General features: G+C 34.1%; 2 protein-coding genes across 2 annotated transcripts in view; one reads left to right on the top strand and one right to left on the bottom strand.

Moving 5' to 3' along the window:
- The window catches only part of LOC115884832 (isopentenyl-diphosphate Delta-isomerase 1-like), a 29,199-nt gene extending 18,397 nt beyond the window's left edge, over positions 1–10,802 (bottom strand). The window contains exon 1 of the mRNA XM_030903531.1: positions 10,665–10,802. The gene's annotated coding sequence lies outside the window, so the exon portion shown is untranslated. The remainder of the gene's footprint in view (positions 1–10,664) is intronic.
- The window catches only part of LOC115884833 (protein 5NUC), a 31,657-nt gene extending 16,903 nt beyond the window's left edge, over positions 1–14,754 (top strand). The window contains exons 7-12 of the mRNA XM_030903532.1: positions 566–669; positions 755–914; positions 995–1,245; positions 7,274–7,401; positions 12,457–12,664; positions 14,178–14,754. Coding sequence (XP_030759392.1) covers positions 566–669; positions 755–914; positions 995–1,245; positions 7,274–7,401; positions 12,457–12,664; positions 14,178–14,261 — 935 coding nt within the window. The 3' untranslated portion in view covers positions 14,262–14,754. The remainder of the gene's footprint in view (positions 1–565; positions 670–754; positions 915–994; positions 1,246–7,273; positions 7,402–12,456; positions 12,665–14,177) is intronic.
- Positions 14,755–20,192: the final 5,438 nt, after the last annotated feature.

Genomic DNA, 20,192 nt, shown 5'->3' with positions numbered 1-20,192 from the left:
CAATTTCAAGAAATGCAATACAAAAACTCGAAAATTTAGTTCTTAAAAGAACTGTTTGTGCTTAAAAGTACAATTTTTAAAAATACTAGACTATGAAAATCGGCAAAAAACGAGAATTACTTCAAAAGATTCAACAACACGATTTTATACAAAATAATGACTGACATTATGATAAATGTCAAATAATAAACGACAACGTTGCTGATCGCGGCGCAATGTGACCAACATGACGATAATAAGAGTCACTTTAAACTAATTTTTGTAGCTTTAATCTAAATAAATAATGTCACAATAATTTGCTCTATAAAGTAAAATGAAGAGCTGCTCGGTATCTTAAATTATACAACAAATTTAAACATTTTTGACAAAATTTCATTTAGTCAGGTTTATACGCCTTAGTGTCAATTTCGATATAATATTGATGACGTGCATCGGAAAATGTTTTGCGATTACTGTATGACTTATATGCCTAAAATTCATAAAAAAATATTTTGAACTTTTCAAATATTGACTTCCCATATTCGTATTCTTTTATTATTTTTAATTTTGATCTTTTTCACTGTAGGCGTTATAGAATCCAAACTAGATGACATTTTAGGCTGCTTTCCTGTTCCTCTGGATGGGCGTTTCACTTCAATCCGCTCCTCCGAATCGAATCTCGGCAATTGGGTAAGTCACGCCCCTAGCCACACCCTTTTGTCACGTCTACACAACTCGACACGCCCTCCTAACCAGTAAATGTTTAATTTTTCAGGTTTGTGACGTCATTTTAGCGGCAACAGGCGTGGATTTGGTGATTTTGAATTCTGGAACGTTTAGATCTGATCAAGTTCATCCTGCGGGAGATTTTACAATGAGAGATTTAATCAGTATTATTCCTATGAGGGATCCTTTGGTAGTTTTGAAGGTTTCTGGTAAGTTTTTTTTTATCTGAACATGAATCCTATTAGAATACGTTGTTTGTTTTTAAATGTGAAAAGCTGATTTTTTTCAGGTCAGCAGATTTTAGAGACTCTAGAAAATGGAGTGTCAATGTATCCTAAGTTAGAGGGTAGGTTTCCCCAAGTGGCCGGTGTTAGTTTTGCCTTCAATCCTAGCAAACCGCCTGGGAAACGAATAGAACCAAATTTGATAAGAATTGGGGATGAATACCTCAAATTGGACCAATTTTACAGACTGGCCACGAAGAGTTACATGAACAATGGCTGTGATGGGTACACCATGCTCAAAAACGCCGAAATTTTGGTGAGTTAAATTAGTAGTACATATAGATAATACCAAATAAACTTTTAGTGACGTGATTAAGCTTGACCGGCACAGCGTTACCACTTTTACATATTTTCTTTTAATCAAAATATTTTAGGAAACAAAAATAAATTAATTATAAATATATAAACATTTGCTATTTACATCAACAAAACTCATCTCCTTAGCAGCACTTAAGGGACATAAAGGGCCATTAATACCGTTTTCCCGTTCAAAATATTGTTACGTTTTTCGTCGGTTCCGTGGGGATAGAAAGTCACAATTTATTTAAACACAATTTATTTAACACTAATTAACAAAAACAATAACGATAAAAGACTTAAAGAATTATTTACAAACGATTTATAACTATTTATCTAGAAAGAATTTATTTTGAACTTAGCGCGTCAACGGTACTCGTCTTATTTATGTCTGCCCTCTTTAGGCCCCAGCCGCCGGCTTTTATACCCACAGCTAAAGAGTTCCCGAATAATCCGGAACAGCCGAGATTTGTCCATTCGTCGTTGAACGACGCCAAGCGTATTAGTCAGCTTAGACCGGGTTCACACGGGTCCGCAACAATTCTTAGATGCATGCTCGTCCCGAGATGTATACGGCGAATGAAGGTATTTGCAAAGCTGGCCCCTGGTACATTGAGAAGTCTGGTAGAAATAGCAGTCTACAGTTTTCTCGCCCGATCTCAGCTTTGGGTTGTAGCAGCAAACGAGGATCTCGATTCCCGTAAATCTAAACAAGACTTCAATCATGTTCCGGATTGTACGCCAACTCAAACCATCGAGTCCACACGCCAGCTTCGGAATGGCTAATCATGTAATGCTGTTGTTTAGCAGGGCTTCTCTCAGTTCAATCGGGGTCTTCCATAGATTGAGATAATTTGGCTTACTCGGCGACCATTTCGACCAGGTAGAAAATGTGTCTTGCCTGACCATGTGCATTGTCGGTTAGCCTCAAGACGCTTCCAACCTCTGTTCCAACGTCTTCCAACCTAGATCAAATCTATTTTCCAAGACTCCTTATTTAAAAAATAGTGTTTTTAACGTAGCCATGGCACTCTAGATTGAAATTTAAAATACGACTAGTTTTTAAGCGAAAAATTTCGAAGCGAAAAAAAAACAAAAGCTGACATATGATATGTCATTCTATTCAGACCGTCATTTTCTATCGAATAAAGTAAAAATATACGGGGGGTGACATTTAAAAATCAAAAGTTGTAGTCATTTTCGGTGAAACAGCAAGTCAAAAACAATTTAATACGTCAATCATATTTTTTTATGTCATATACTAACATACCAAATCTCGTTTTGTTATCTGAAGAAATAAAAAAGGCATAGGGGTGAGCCACGTTTTAGACGCATCCGGTATATAAAAAAAATATAAACAGAAAAAAGAAAATTAATAGATAAAATAGAGAAAAATAACAATCTCTAGAAAAACGGGACTCTGGGCTCGTTGACACTTACGGAAATCATTTTTATTTCTACGTATTATTTTTGAACAAAAGCTGTGATATACGATACATATGACATTAAAATATAATTTTTTATACCAAAAACGTAACAGTTAAAGAATTACGCTGCCTTGTAAAATGACAGGACAGGTAGGTGTGACTCTCTGATTTAAAACGGACTTGAAATGCAATCGTTCAACTTTACCATTAATTATTATTTTCATAATAAATTTAAGTTCTCAGTTATGCGGCCAGTAGAGATCGGCCCGATCGCTTATTTGCTAAGTTTTATTTTTTTAGGTCAGGTCGCTTAGCAGATGTCGTAACATTTTGAATGCAATGAAAATGCCAATTTTATTATAATTTTAAACAAATAAAAATATTACGTTTTAAATTGTGACATAGACGTGCTATAGATATGACCTGCTTTAATGTTTAATATCAAAAGTTACTAGATACAATGTTTAAAAAACACGTAAATAAAATAATTTTTTTTACGTAAAAAAACAGATTTTCCCGATATAAGGTTAAGGTACAAAGCTCGGTACAAAGGTATCCATATCCAGTGGCGTAGCGACAAATTATGGGCCCCTCCGCGAAACTTGAGTTAGCCCCCCCCCCGGATACATTAAAATACGCAACCAACCGTCATTGAACCGTCCAATCAGATCAAAGGAGTAATCGTCGTAGATCGTGCGTTATCGATAATGTTCGGTGCCTGGAGAAAATTGACAATTGACAAGAGAATTGTTTATTATTTTTGACTTTTTAGTTCGTTTAATCAGGTTTATACGCCTTAGTGTCAATTTCGATATAATATTGATGACGTGCATCGGAAAATGTTTTGCGATTACTGTATGACTTATATGCCTAAAATTCATAAAAAATATTTTGAACTTTTCAAATATTGACTTCCCATATTCGTATTCTTTTATTATTTTTAATTTTGATCTTTTTTCACTGTAGGCGTTATAGAATCCAAACTAGATGACATTTTAGGCTGCTTTTCCTGTTCCTCTGGATGGGCGTTTCACTTCAATCCGCTCCTCGAATCGAATCTCGGCAATTGGGTAAGTCACGCCCCTAGCCACACCCTTTTGTCACGTCTACACATCTCGACACGCCCTCCTAACCAGTAAATGTTTAATTTTTCAGGTTTGTGACGTCATTTTAGCGGCAACAGGCGTGGATTTGGTGATTTTGAATTCTGGAACGTTTAGATCTGATCAAGTTCATCCTGCGGGAGATTTTACAATGAGAGATTTAATCAGTATTATTCCTATGAGGGATCCTTTGGTAGTTTTGAAGGTTTCTGGTAAGTTTTTTTTTTATCTGAATATGAATCCTATTAGAATACTTTGTTTGTTTTTAAATGTGAAAAGCTGATTTTTTTCAGGTCAGCAGATTTTAGAGACTCTAGAAAATGGAGTGTCAATGTATCCTAAGTTAGAGGTAGGTTTCCCCAAGTGGCCGGTGTTAGTTTTGCCTTCAATCCTAGCAAACCGCCTGGGAAACGAATAGAACCAAATTTGATAAGAATTGGGGATGAATACCTCAAATTGGACCAATTTTACAGACTAGCCACGAAGAGTTACATGAACAATGGCTGTGATGGGTACACCATGCTCAAAAACGCCGAAATTTTGGTGAGTTAAATTAGTAGTACATATAGATAATACCAAATAAACTTTTAGTGACGTGATTAAGCTTGACCGGCACAGCGTTACCACTTTTACATATTTTCTTTTAATCAAAATATTTTAGGAAACAAAAATAAATTAATTATAAATATATAAACATTTGCTATTTACATCAACAAAACTCACCTCCTTAGCAGCACTTAAGGGACATAAAGGGCCATTAATACCGTTTTCCCGTTCAAAATATTGTTACGTTTTTCGTCGGTTCCGTGGGGATAGAAAGTCACAATTTATTTAAACACAATTTATTTAACACTAATTAACAAAAACAATAACGGTAAAAGACTTAAAGAATTATTTACAAACGATTTACAACTATTTATCTAGAAAGAATTTATTTTGAACTTAGCGCATCAACTGTACTCGTCTTATTTATGTCTGCCCTCTTTAGGCCCCAGCCGCCGGCTTTTATACCCACAGCTAAAGAGTTCCCGAATAATCCGGAACAGCCGAGATTTGTCCATTCGTCCTTGAACGACGCCAAGCGTATTAGTCAGCTTAGACCGGGTTCACACGGGTCCGCAACAATTCTTAGATGCATGCTCGTCCCGAGATGTATACGGCGAATGAAGGTATTTGCAAACTGGCCCCTGGTACATTGAGAAGTCTGGTAGAAATAGCAGTCTACAGTTTTCTCGCCCGATCTCAGCTTTGGGTTGTAGCAGCAAACGAGGATCTCGATTCCCGTAAATCTAAACAAGACTTCAATCATGTTCCGGATTGTACGCCAACTCAAACCATCGAGTCCACGCGCCAGCTTCGGAATGGCTAATCGTGTAATGTTGTTGTTTAGCAGGGCTTCTCTCAGTTGCCTGACCATGTGCATTGTCGGTTAGCCCCAAGACGCTTCCAACTTCTGGATCCTGTCGGCGTAGTTCTCCGATACGCCCAAACTTATTGAACGTCGCAGCGATGCCTCTAGAAATTCGCAGATCTCGGGCCACACAGTGAGCGAGCGAATAATCAGAAGGCACGGAAAAGAGATCTCGTTGTTCTTCTTTGGTCACACCATAGCGAGCCTTCTCACTGCTGTTGTATCGGGCCATGAAGTCGTCAAAGGACATCTCCGAATCAGGGGGATCAAAGCTGCAGGCTCTCACGGTCCCAGAACGATCTTCTATTTCGCCTGGGTAGGGGCTCAAACGATTGAAATGGACTATCCTGGGTTTTCCTTTTGGCAATTTTCTAATACGGTATACGACGTCATTAATTCTATCCATAACTTCGTATGGCCCTTCCCACGAGGACTGTAGCTTCGGAGATAACCCACGACGTCTCTGCGGATTATATAGCCACACCAACTTCCCTGGTTGGTACCCTCCATGCTCAGCTTGAATGTCGTAATGTTCCTTCATTCGGTCACTAGCGCTTTGAATATTTAGGCGGACTCGCTGATGGATGTCGTCCATCCTTTGACGTAGTGTGTGGACATAATCTTCTCCGGCGACTTCTTCTCCCGGTCGGCAACCAAACTTCAGATCACAGGGTAGGCGCACTTCCCGTTCCATAACGATACTGGCTGGAGTTTGCCCTGTGGATTCTTGGACGGATGAACGATAGACAAACAGGAACAGGTGAAGAAATTTGTCCCAGTCTCTTTGGTGGTCAGAGACTACTTTGGCCAAATAACGGTTGATGGTTCTGTTCATGCGTTCAATCATTCCATCGGATTGTGGATGCAGAGCAGTCGTCCTGGTCTTGCGGATGTTAAGGACTTCACAGACGCCTTGGAACAGATTGGACCCATAGTTTCTTCCCTGATCTGAATGCAGTTCCATGGGAACACCAAACCTGCAGATACATTCCTTAACAAGGGCATCAGCAATGGTGGACGCTTCTTGATTAGGCAACGCGTAGGCGTCGACCCATTTGCTGAAGTAATCCATTACTACCACAATGTATTTGTTGCCACCGTTCGTCTCTGGGAAAGGACCAGCCACGTCGATCGCTATTCGTGCAAAGGGACTGCCTACATTGTAGTGGCGCATTGGAGCTTTACCGCACCTTTGTGGCCCATTGATGGCGGCGCAAACGTCACATTTCTTACATCAGGCCCTCACGTCTTCTGTGCAGTTCACCCAATAGAACCGTTCACGCAGCTTGCCAAGGGTCTTGGTAACACCAAGATGTCCACCGCTGGTTCCATTGTGAACTTCCGCCAAGACTTCTGGGACCCTCTTCTTTGAAATGACGATCTGCCTTCTCTCTTCTTGTCCCTCTGATCTCTCAATCACACGGCGAAGTAATCCGTTATCTATTACCAATGAATTCCACGGGGACCAGTACGACTTCACGTTCGGCGAATATCTGCAAACTTCCTCCCATGTTGGTCTCTGGTCCGCATTTTTCCAGTTAATCACCAAACCCAACTCTGGATCACTGATTTGGTCATTTGCAAGATCTTCGGTTTGCCAACTATCACCAACCACAGTCGTCCTTCTTTCTCTTCTTTGCAACGATTTCCCATCTGTCCGCAATTCCAACAGCGAATCGGTCACCCCTTCTTGCTCATATACTGATCCAGTACTTTCAGCGCAATTCTATCCACACGGAACCGACGAAAAACGTAACAATATTGTAAAATATAATATTATATAATATATTATAATAAATATATTAAACGTAACTTTTGCAACGGATATTAAGCTATCTTGTACACTTCGCACTAATAAGTGTTAGTCAGCCCGGCGCCGAATATGTCCACGGTTGGTAACAATGAATTTAAAAATCGGGCCCCCGATTACGTAACTAAAAGTTTAATTGGCATCGCTTATAGATAAAGTATTTAACTAACTTATTGGATGTGGTTCCCTGACTAATTGGACAAGCTTGAAGTAAAATTATTTTCAATTTTTTCTAGGTAAACGAAGGGGAAACTCCAGAATTAGGTTTGGCCATCCAGAATCACTTTCAAGCCATTAACATGAGGTTAGGAAAGACTAAAAAACAGTCCAAACATAGACAATCATTAGTTACTCTATCTAGAAGGTGAGTTTGATATAATTATTCTTGAAACACCGCTTTTTCTTATGGACCGATGATCATATAGAACAATTGACGAGTAAAGGTTGATTTTCACTATACCTTGCGTTTTCATTCCATATCCGTTCCGTATTTTTTATTATATTGACGCTATAAGTAAGCTTCCGTTCCTTATCAGTTCCATTATTTTTATTGTACAATATCTATATAGTTTTATCACAGATTAGGTATCCTATAAGTATACAGATAAAAATCTTGTCCCTAATTCGTGGTACGAAAATTGTTTTTTATGACGATGTGCAAACGAGTCAAATTTCCTGTGCGCAAAAATAAACTCGCGTAAAATAACAATAAACAGCGTAATAGAGAGATATCGCTAAACCGAATAGCGTGCATGGACGTTAATAAGGCCAGGTGTTATTTCCTTTACGTGAGGTGATATTAACTCTCTTCATTTATAGTTATCGGATCGGAAAGAATTCTGATCGCGTCGCTTCCGCTATTTAAACTTAACCTAACTTTGAATTTAAAGCTTTGACATTATTTTGTTTACTAGGTATTTTAAAATTAAAGGGCTAAAGTGCTTATTTCCAGTGCTTTATTGTTCAACGTCGGCCAATGGGTTTAGGACAACAAGCAACAAATTCTCTTAGAAGGGCTAAGTCGTCATCTGTTGTAAACCTAAGACTCTTTATAGGTTCTTTAGTATTGGAAGAGGTGGAATCCATATTTTGGGCCATATTTATTTAATTAAAACTAATCCCAGCTACTTAAATATCAAATTACCTAATAAAACTAAAGCAATAATTCAAAACAATTCAAACATAACCTAAAATAAAAGATCCGCCGGCCGGCTCCGGTTGTCAAATACCCGCACATGCCCATATAAGCAATTTTTAAACGTTATCAGAGGTTATTTAGAAAGAGCGCTTGGTGTAATTGATCCGCAAATTACGTCAGGCGGTAACGTTATTAGCGGGTGTTGCGTTGACTCGCGCATATCGTAACCATGATAAGGTACGCGTAAATACTGGATGACGCTATTCGGTTTTCCGATATCTCTCTAATAACTGTGCCGGTCAAGCGCTGTGCACAATTTTAGAGGCCATAAGTGGGCGTGCTGTGTGCGCAAACTAGTCACCTAACTAGTGCCCGATTCCGAAAATTGGAACCACGAAAAACAATAAAGAAAAAACAAAGATTATAATCTGTATAATCTGTGGTTTTATTTTTAAAATTTGTATCTTTTGAAAAAGGTAATAGATTTAATTAAGAGGTGAAAGAATAAATAAATATTAGCAAAATGTTCACAGAGCTGGTAAAAATGTACGAACTTGACAACGCTGTTACCGATACGCTTTAGCCCGTTCGCCAAAAAAAATGTATGGAAGGAAAGGATATGGAACGGAAGGGAAACGGAACGGATAGTGTGCATTGTCCTATTGATTTACCTGATATAATATTTTATGTAAACGGAAGGTAGCTGATACGGAAGGTATAGTGAGAATCAACCTTAAACGCTAAAATTGTTGGTGATGTCTAATAATTAATAATAGACCTTCCAGTAGGTTCTGGAAATTCACTGTGTATATAATCTTATCAAATTTCTATATTTACTCATATCTTAAGATTATGTAAAGTGGTCTGAAATGGAGCCAAAAATACAACAATACACAGGGTGTTCCATTTAAAAAAATCATCCAGATCCACTCACACTTTTTTGAGACACCCTATTGAAGTTAAAATATTTTCCTGAAATACATCCTACATCCTAGTACATACTTTAGGTTTGCACTTATACCAAATAGAGGTGAGAGTTCTAGTTCCTTGGGAGGAACTAGTTCCTTAGGTCTAGTTCCTCCAGAGGAATAGTTCCTTGAACTTAGTTCACAATAGTTCCCGACTAACATTGACATCCCCCTTGCTTGCTAATGCGTTTCGTTGTCAGTCAGAACTATTCACAGTATGATCTGTATAATTTTTATAATGTACGGAGATATAACGAGACGTGTAATTGTGTATGTTAAAAACATATAGGTAAGTTTTATTGCAGATAAAAAAAAATTAAAAAACTCAAATTAGAATTTAAAAACTATATCACAAATCAATTGGTGCAAATATTACAAAATTTTACGAAAAATTGAATTTTACCTCACTTCAAGCTTTTGTTTTTGTCTGAAAATTCAGCATATCTACTTCGTTTTATAAGATATTTCTTAATTTTAGGGACCTAAAGTGAAACATTCCCATAAAATATTTAAAAAACAAACTAAAAATCAAAAACAGTATCCACGTCAATTTTCTGTGGCAATTACCCCGCGCCGGCTGTGGCAATAGACAAGGCCGAATCCATCGTCGTCGCCTTGTATTATATCTCGGATCTGCCGACTGAATAGATTCCCGTGAACTAGTCTTTTAATAGTTCCTCTATGTCCGGATCCGATAACATACGGCTGGCACTCCCCACGCCTGCCTAGCATCAATCGCGCTGGCTGATCCATACGTAAACTAGTCTTTTATTTAGTTCCTCTAGTTCCTTTAGGTCCGGATCCGATAACATACGGCGTACAGCTGGCACTCCCCGGTCCTGCCTAGCATCGATCGCGCTGGCCCGATCCGTACCTACGTAAACTAGTGTTTTATTTAGTTTAGTTCCTCTAGGTCCGGATCCGATAACGTACGGCTGGCACTCCCCAATCCTGCCTACCATCGGGCTACGCGCGCTAGCCGATCCGTCGCATATTATTCTATATCGGTCACAGTCTCGATCCCGGAATAGGTCCTGAGGAACTAGTTCTTTGAGAAACCAGGAACTAGTTCCTTTCATTCCGGGGTCGGAATAGTTCATTGGAACTAGTTCGTTCACGAACTACACACCTCTAATGCCAAATTCCCAAGTTTTTCATTCTAGGAGCTACAGATGCCCGACGCACTATTGCCGGACCCTGTAGATGTCTATAGATATAAATTTAAAACTGAATAATGAATTTAGTGAAGCATGAAATAGTAAATTATATTTTTTTAGTTTAAACTGTAATAAATCTATCATCGGGCAGTTGAAGGTTACTTTTATAAATAATATTTGAGGACTTTCCTAAGTATATCAATTTAATGAAAATGGTAGAAATCGTTCAAAAAATGTTCCATGTTCCGAGATTGTATTGTACAGTGTTGATTAAAGATAAATATAACTAAATATTCTATAAAAAGCATATTTGCCAAGCTATTTTGGTGCCCAAGGAATATAAAAAAATTATTATTGTACTTACTTGATAGGTACTAAATTCCCAATACCAAATATATAAATATGAATATTTTTAAACCAAACTGCACACAGATATCGACATCAATAGTTATTTAGTCCCAGGCACTGACTGTATAGTTCAAAGACTATTTTTACGACTGTTCATTTTTGACGTTCATTTAGATTTTATTTCGTCAGTAATGATTTATTGGTAAATTTTTAATATCTATTATGTATACAGTATGTTTAAGGTATTGAGATACGTATTAGATTTTTTTAAAATCTTTATTGTCAGTTAATATCGATAGTTTACTCGCAACGATTTGCTGTCAAGTGTATACATATTATTTTTAATAGCGGATAGTTACTTCTGAAATACGATTACGTTTCGTATTGTGATAGTTCTAGCAGAGAATTATTAATTTAAAATGGCAGTTACTCGCAAAGAGTGGTCAAAAGACGATACTTTGATAAGTATATACGAGGAAAATACAGTTTTGTGGGATACCATGGGATTACCTATCTGTACTTCTATGTTTCTCACATACCACACATAAACAAATTAAATGAAAAATTACAAAAATACAAACTGAATCAATACATACTAGAACTAACGGAAAGATTTAAAAAATCGACCACAAAAAATTTGCATGGAAAATATTGAAAGTAAAACTACTATGGCGCCATATGAGATACCGCGAGAAGGAAATCTACCACCTCTTCTGTATATCCTTTATACAAACGATCTCTGCGAACTAGCATTAAATGGCGACATATATGGATATGCCGATGATACATATTTAGTATATACAGGAACAGATTTCAACGCATTGCAACGTCAACAAAATAAAATCTGCAAAAGTGCAAACATAAATTACAATAATCTCCTAACCATATAACGAGCTAAAAACAGAATAAGATGATATTTAAAACCACAAAACAAAACTTAAACTTACAAATAAAACTACAAAACCATATTCTACGAGAAACATCAACAATCAACTATTTAGGGTTAAAAATACAAAATAATTTGAAATGGGATGCTCATGTAGTAAAGCTGAAAAATGAAAATATACGCACAATTGCAGCTTTAATAAAAATGAGAAAACCTTCATATCACGCACTGTTTACCTGAAGGATGAACTATTTAATGAATATATGGAGTAATACGACCGAAAAGAATTTCAACGCATTGCAACGTCAACAAAATAAAATTTTAAAATTAATATATAAATTACACAAAAGAACACCAACACACATATTATTTGATACAGTGCAAGAACTAGATATAAAACAATTAATACTTTTTAATAGCTTGCTAAATATTAAATTAAATACAAACAAGGAAGTTCACAAGTACCAAACAAGGAGAAAGTCACATATTAGATGCCAGAAAGTAAGAAATAAGACATTAACACAAAGACTAACAACAAAAACAATTCAAACATTCAATAGTTTAGCAGAGGAGGTAAAAAAATTGAAATTTATACAATTCAAAAAGAGGATCAAATGGTTAATATTAAATAGAACCATACACTAAATGCAGAAATCGACGACAGAAATAATTAAGAAAAGAATGCCTTCGATACCATCTGGCCAGGATCTGGTACCAGCAGGTCACTGATGCTGCGACAGATGAAGAAGGACGATACCCAGATCTTCTATGATATGTATATGCTGTACATTATTTATGTGTTGTATATATGTTTTATATGAGGGAATAACTAAATTGATTAAAAAAAACACAAAACTACAAAAAATAAATGCTCTAGATTGATACTATAAATATTTTTTTACGTTGTTTCTTGAATTTACAGACATAGTTTAGTGAAAATGCTGGACAGCACAGAGCTTGATGGTCCTCCCCCTTTAAGGAGGGCCAGCACAATAGAGACCTCCTCCCACAACAACATTCACCACGTCACTAAACTGACACGTAGGGCTTCCTTAGATGATCTTGAACAAGAAACCTGTCAATTAATACCGAAAATCGACCACAGGATCGTCGTGATTAACAGCGAAGAGGTAAATGGTAACCACAAATCGTTAGATTCGTGATGCGTTGTTCATTTTTCTATTGTTTTTATTTTTGAGTGTTTTTATTTTTTCAGACATGTTTTTTTAACTGTTTTTTTTTATTTTGTTTTTTGCTTGATTTAATTGGAAAATTTCGAATTTAAATACGCTTAATAATAATAAGAATTTTCGATTTTTTAACCACAATATACAGGGTAATCCTCTCACACTTTTGATTTACTTTTTAAAACTTTTAATAGATATTTTAGTTTTATTTTATTATTGATGTAAATTGTCTTTAGCTGCTTTTTTTTACTAATTATTATTCTGTTTTGTTGTAAAAAAAAACATTTGAACGCGAAAAACATTTGATTTTTTTTTGAAGCCACATGAACAAAAAGACAGTATATTTTTTAAGCTTTTATCGTTATTTTAGTTTTTATTACTGATGTTATTTGTCTTTAGCTACTTGTTTTTTTGCTAAAAATATTTATACTGTTTTATTTTAAAAGAATGACATTTGGATATAAAAAAAAAAATTATTTTTAAAATTACCTAAACAAAAAAGGTATTTATCTTAAATCATATGCTATAAAAAATTGACTGAAAAATAAATCCCCAAATCATATTACATTTTTTCTGTGATAGTATCACCGCACCACTGTTTTTTGTTTATTTTTCAGTATTATTTTTTACCCAGTATTAAATAATATTTAACCACTGTTTGTTATGTTGTTTGTTTGTTTTCTATTTTTGTTTTGCAAATAAAACTGGCTTTAATATATTGTTTTTGTGTTTTTATATTTTCTACCCTTCAAATAATATGTCTACAGGGTGTTTCAAAAAACGTGTGCCATCTCTCGTAGGGAAATTCCTCACGTAAAAATAAGATTTATTTTTTTTATCAACATATAGGTCCAACGCTACTTTGTTTCGTAGTTACATTAATCACAATTAATAAAATTAAAATAAAAATTAATAAATTATTTATTTAATCTATTTTATTATTAAGTTGTATTAAAATTTATAACAATGATGTGCAGTGCTACCTACAGCAAATTCAATAAAAAATAATGGTACTTAAATCTATTTTGTTTTGTTAAAAATTTAACACCCTGTAACTTTAAAACTATGCTTTTCCGCACCCTTCTTATAGGAACTGTTTTTCATATTTTTTTAATGAGGAATCAATGAGTACTTATTACTTATTTAACACTTTGGCAAGTTAATGACACTAAAAATTTAAGAATTGGATTAAAATAAATTAATAAAATTTTGTTTTTTCCATAGCAACTGTTAAAATTGCCTTATATCTATCAAAAATAGTAGATAAAATAGTACTTTAACCGCAAGGGTGATTAAATGATACTTTAACAGCGAGGATAGATTAAAAACTTTATTTCTTCTGGCACATGTTATTTGAAACACCCTGTATATTTATAGGTATTAGAAAATAACTATAGTATTTTTTTCCAAATTGCTACTACTGTATTTATGCATGTAATTATGTATTTTTTAGAAGTACCACGAGTTAGTGCTGCAACGTCAGAGGTACGAACAAGACTCTGTCATAGAAGAAGTTGATGAATGCTCACCACAAAATTAAATATTAATTTAATTCCTATTCCTGCTTAAGTTTGTATATAAAATTCCAAATTTTTCGAAGGTTATAACAGAATTATAAGATCTAACATAATATGAAACAACGTTTGCAGACTTAGGACCGGGAAATGAAAAACCCTTTATTTTGAAAAAATCGCCGACGTTTTGACGTATAATCTAGTCTTTTTCAAGGCTATTTTCAGATAAAGGGTTTTCTGTCAAACGTCTAAGCATAATTATATTATGTCCTATGAACAGTATAAATTTTAAAAAAGGAACATCAATCACTTTAATAAAAAATTATCTAATAATAGCCGTCTATCGAAGAATGAAATTTTTTTATGAAGAATGCATTTTTCACAAGAAGTTAATAATAAAGTTATGTTCCTCTTGTAAAGACAATTCAGGGACATGCTGTATACTGTGTTCGTCTCAAAAGTGGCTCACCCCTATAACTTTTTAATTTTTTTTAGATAAAAAACGAGATTTGGTATATTAGTATGTGACTTAAATTAGGGTTAATTGACATATTCAATTGTTTTTTGTCACTTCCTGTTTCACCGGAAATGACTACAACTTTTGATTTTTAAACGGCACCCTTGGTATATTTCTACTTTATGCGATAGAAAATAACACTCTGAGTAGAATGACGTATCATATGTCAACTTTTGACATTTTGGCATATTGTTATTTGAAATTGTAACATGCGGTTCATAACGGCAATTTGACTAGAAATACCAAATTATTCGTAAAAAATGTTTTCTCCGAATATGCTAATGAAAAATTATTCCATTTGAAAAAATCGAGATATGATTAAAAATACTATATGGACATCTTTTAACGGGCCAAGATAAAACACGAAAAACATTTTTTTAATACTCTGGTGAAACAGGAAGTGACCGAAAACAATTGAATATGTCAATTAATCCTAATTTATGTCCTATACTAACATACCAAATCCCTATTTTTTATCTGAAAAAAAAACGATGTACTTAAACAGCCGTCGGTAGTCTACTAAAATGCCGTTAATAGATATTGTGACGTCGTTCATGTCGGCGGAAAGTAATACCTGGCTATAAGCATTTTGCAAGAGCATCTGTGGCTCCGTGGCTAAGGCTATCGCTTCGTGAGCGAATGGTCCAGAGTCCAAATCTCACGCCGACCAACATTTTTATATATTTTTTGTTTATAGCGTGATCTTATTGCATTGGTTTCACCTTTTGGTTGGATTGGTTTAGTTATTTGGCGGGTTGGTTAGCGTGGTTATTTGGGGGTGTTAATTCATTGGTTAGTTGGTTATTTGGGTTGGTTGGCTCTTGACTAATTGAGTATTTGTTTTCTATATTTTTTATCAGTGTCGAGGTTAGTCTGCTTGGTTGCTGGTTATTTAGTGGGGTGGATAGCGTTGGTTAGTCCTTATAAAATTTTTATATTTCATAAAGCCGTCAAGTGCGTCACATCAACGACGTCATACCTATTAACGGCGTTTTAGTAAGCTACCGTTTAACGGCAGTTTAAGTACAGCCAAATAAAAAAGTTATAGGAGTGAGTCACTTTCAAGACGCACCCGGTATATATTAGTTTATCCTTAAGAGGTTTTATAATTCTGCTCTTACCTTTTTAATTTTATACAGGGTATTATTTTTTCTTACATTCAAGACTTAAGATACACATAATAAGCATCAAAAGACATATTTAATTTATTAGAAATTTTTCGTTTAAAATAGCAGTAGAGCAAAGTTGTCAGTCAATCATTGGGATACGTGATGGTGAACATTTTTATTTTTATCTTGAAAACGAGACTAATGAATGCAGAAAGCATTACTGCGAAAAACACATTTCTTCTGGTGTTTTTTCACTTTTTAAAATGAAGGTTGAAATAACTACCCCTATCATTTGTTAACGAAATTTAAAAGAAAATCTTATCAAACACATGCAAAAAATGGTTTGATAGTTTAAGTTTAGCGAGTCTTTTATCTGTATTTTTGATAAAACTCACCGATTTGAAATTAAAAATAAAATGTAAAGCATTACATGTCAGGACTAAAAATATGTTTAGATTAAGAATCTAAGATGTTTAAGATAATAATAATAATAATCTAGATAATAACGTATTGCAGTAGGGTAATGTCAAATAAAACAATATTAGAAACATCCTAAAAAGTGACACTGGCTGACTAGATTTTTTCCTAAAAATTACAGCTGCACACTAGATTCTTTTATCTATTAAAATGTTTTTGTCCTGACATGTACTGCTTTACATTTTATTTTTTAATTTCAAACGGAGTTTTATCAAAAACACAAGAGATAAAAAAGTTTCTAAATAAACTAAACTATCAAAATTAATTTTTTTTGCATGTGTTTGATAAGATTTTTCTTTAAATTTCATTAACAAAAATGATAGGGGTAGTTTATTTCAACCCCTTCCACTCATTTTAAAAAAGTGAAAAAATTACCAGAAAGTGTGTTTTCATAACAGTAATGCTTCCGTAAAATTTCATTAGTCTATGTCTTTTCGTTTTCAAGATAAAAAATAAAAACATTATTTTTCCGCCATCTTTGTACCGCGATATCTCCCTAATGGTTGACTTTTGACCCAACGTTTATAAAGCAAACGACCCTTTATTTTGAACAAGGAATCACCCCCTGAAGTTTTTCGCATTTGTTTTGAAACACCCTGTATACCTACCTACGAAATTAAAAAAAAAGTAAAGTAATAATTATATTATATTGTAACGGATTTTAGTGTAAGGAAATAATTTATAAATTTGGACTTTCTTTTATCATACTATTAAGTAACTGTATTATTTTATATTAGCTGAATAATATAAAAAAGTAAAAATACCCTGTATCTAGTATTTGATACCATACAATCAAAAAAAAATTAAAAGTAAAAGTTACAGGTGATATAGATAGATACTGGTGTTCAAGATTTGTGGCTCACCCCCTATAACTTTTTTATTTTTTCAGTTAAAAAAACAAGTTTTGTATGTTAGTATATGACATAAATTAGGATTGATTTACTACAATTTTTAATATTTAAATGGTACCCTCGGTATTTTTTTACTTCATTCGATAGAAAATGACATTCTGAATAAAGTGACATATCAAATGTCAACTTTTGACATTTTCGCATACGGTTTATTTGAAATTATAATAATATAATTATATATATTTGAAAGTGTGTGGTATCAAATTATTCGTAAAAAATGCTTTTTTCAAATATGCTAATGAGCCACCTTCGTTCCATTTGAAAAAATTGAGATATGATCAAAAATACGATTTGGGCATTTTTTAATCGGCCAGGACAAGACTCTAAAAACATTAGACGATCAAATCTATTTTTCCAAGGGTCCTTGATTAAGAATTAGTGTTTTTAACATGCTACTCTAGATTGAAATTTAAAATACGATTTTTTATTAAGCGAGAATGTCAAAAGTTGACATATGGTATGTCATTCTATTCAGAATATCATTTTCTATCTAATAAAGAAAAAAAATACCGAGGGTGCTATTTAAAAATCAAAAGTTGTAGTCATTTCCGGTGAAACAGGAAGTGACCGAAAACAATTGAATACGTCAATCAATCCCAATTTTTGTCAGGTACTAACATACCAAATCTCGTTTTTTTATCCGAAAAAATAAAAAAATTATGGGGGTGAGACGCACCCGGTAGTACCACAGTACTACGCCTGCACTAACTACTATTAACGTTTGCTATTGCAGTGGACGGTCTACATTGTGAGATTCACTCATAGTTCCTCCAAAGCTTTCTAGATTATAAGTCTTTTTTTGATCGTCTGGTATATTTAAATTCCTTGTGAGAATAAACTTTTTCTTGTGATAGTATCGCTAAGAATAATAATATACCTCTTACCTTTGTAGAACAAAATCTTTGCCTTGTAAAAGAACACCACATGTTACATGGTATAGTCCGTCTAGCGAGAGAATGACACTGACAGGTATCGTGCGTCATTTTAGTTCAAAAGTAAACGTTTTTTTCTGTAATCTTTTGGATGTCGTCTCTCCAAATCGTCTGTTCTCTTGCTGGACGAACTTTACATTCCACAACGAAATGATGAAATGTACAAAAAAACTCTACAAAAACGTTATATTTCTTTTTGATAGCGTATCGAACACACAAACAACACAAATTAAGCAGAAGAGCAATTCGTTACTGTGCTTTATTGGTGATTAAATTTGTCTAAGTATTGGGTATGATCGATTTAAATTTGATTCAAGTTGGTTTAAGCATTGATGCATTCTCCGCCGGTGCTGCCACCATCGGAGAATATCGTAAACAACCGTCATATACAAATACATGGGTTTAACTAGCGAGTATACGAAAAAAAGGTTATATAATTATTCTAAACATGTTATGAAGTATGTATAATTTGTGGACATTCGAAAAAAAAATAAAAAAGGAAATATTTTGATATCTCCAGAAGGTCTAACTTGTATTATAATGTATTATTCAAGCTAAAAAAACTTTTTAGATGAGTTCAACTACGGTAGCGAGCATAGTTTTACGACCTTTTTTGCTAGTGGGTTCAAATAAGGAAATTTTTTAAAGGTATATAATTATAATTTTGGAAGATGTTCATAAAAGAATTAAGCACTATAGTTGATTAAAAAAAGTATACCGATAATATTGCTCATTATATTTTATCCTCTCATAGTATATGCCTATTTATTTTTTTGATTATGTAATGTGCACTTTGTTTACTCACTTGTTTCGTCGAACTGCTTGAATCCATTTTTGCTTTTGATCAAATCGGTGTGAGAAACTATGAAGCTGTAAAATGTTGTTTCGGGAGAGTTGAATATCCGGAAAAGTTGAGTTATTGAACGTTATTGCACCCCACAACGCCCTTATTACTCTCTCCTTCATGCGTTAACATTTTTTCGGCAGTTTTATTAACATTTGAAATTGTCATAACACAACGCGACGCCCTTGCGCGACACCTAGTTCGAATTCTTTTTCACTTATTTTTACTACCCGAAACAGCGTTACATCGCACAAACTTCGTTCCTGAGAATTTCATAGTTTCAATAACTGCACTAGTAAAAACTAAAACACTTATATGACAAAGCCACGATTAATATTATTTCAATGCGATGAAAATGGACGGTACGCTGTCATTTTATATGTAAAATTAAGTATATGGAGAATGTCATCGATGTTCATTTCCAAGCCAACTGGAATGGATGCCGTTTTCTTCGATCATACGTTACATTTATTAAATAAATTGTTTTTATTTTCTAAACCAACCTGATTCAAGATCCTTTTTATGTTTTGCTGTTGAAGTAAACTTTTATACTATATACAAATACATAAAAAATTGCAATTGCTCATATTATATCGTATTAAAATAATTTTCACGAAAATTCATAAGGAACACAGTATACATACACAAAAACACACGTAATTTTTACAGCACGTCTTTTGTTTCACGTTACATCGTTTAATTTCTGATCAATGTTGCGCTTTCTTTACAAAAATCTTATTTTCAAACTGCAAACATTTATAAAACGTAGCTTAGAACTGAATAAGATTGTATATGGATTGAAATATCGCTTGTTATATTTGAATTCGCGCCGACAATGTAGTTGATGTTTAGGTGAAAAGTTTATAGATAGAGAGCTACTACGTGATTGATTGTTAACGTTCCTTTATAAGAAATACTCCTTTTATTTGACACTGTGTATTTATTAATACAATACGTTTGAAGTCAATTACGTTTTCTTACGTTACAAAAATGTTCGATTAAAAGATATATCTGTGTTAATTTTAGATAGAAATAAATTCTAATAAAATTTTTGTACAATTTTTATTTTCCCTAAAACCACCTACTTTTATAATATATTGGCAACGTCGTTAACAATTTTGTAAACCGTACTTCCCTCTATTATCCAGTAGCCAAAGTAAAGTATTA

This window comes from Sitophilus oryzae, unplaced genomic scaffold (assembly GCF_002938485.1).
Source record: "Sitophilus oryzae breed Bouriz unplaced genomic scaffold, Soryzae_2.0 scaffold_358_pilon_pilon, whole genome shotgun sequence".
Taxonomy (NCBI): Eukaryota; Metazoa; Arthropoda; class Insecta; order Coleoptera; family Curculionidae; genus Sitophilus; species Sitophilus oryzae.
Note: the sequence above shows the minus strand (reverse complement) of the source record. Positions and strands in the feature narration are given on the sequence as shown.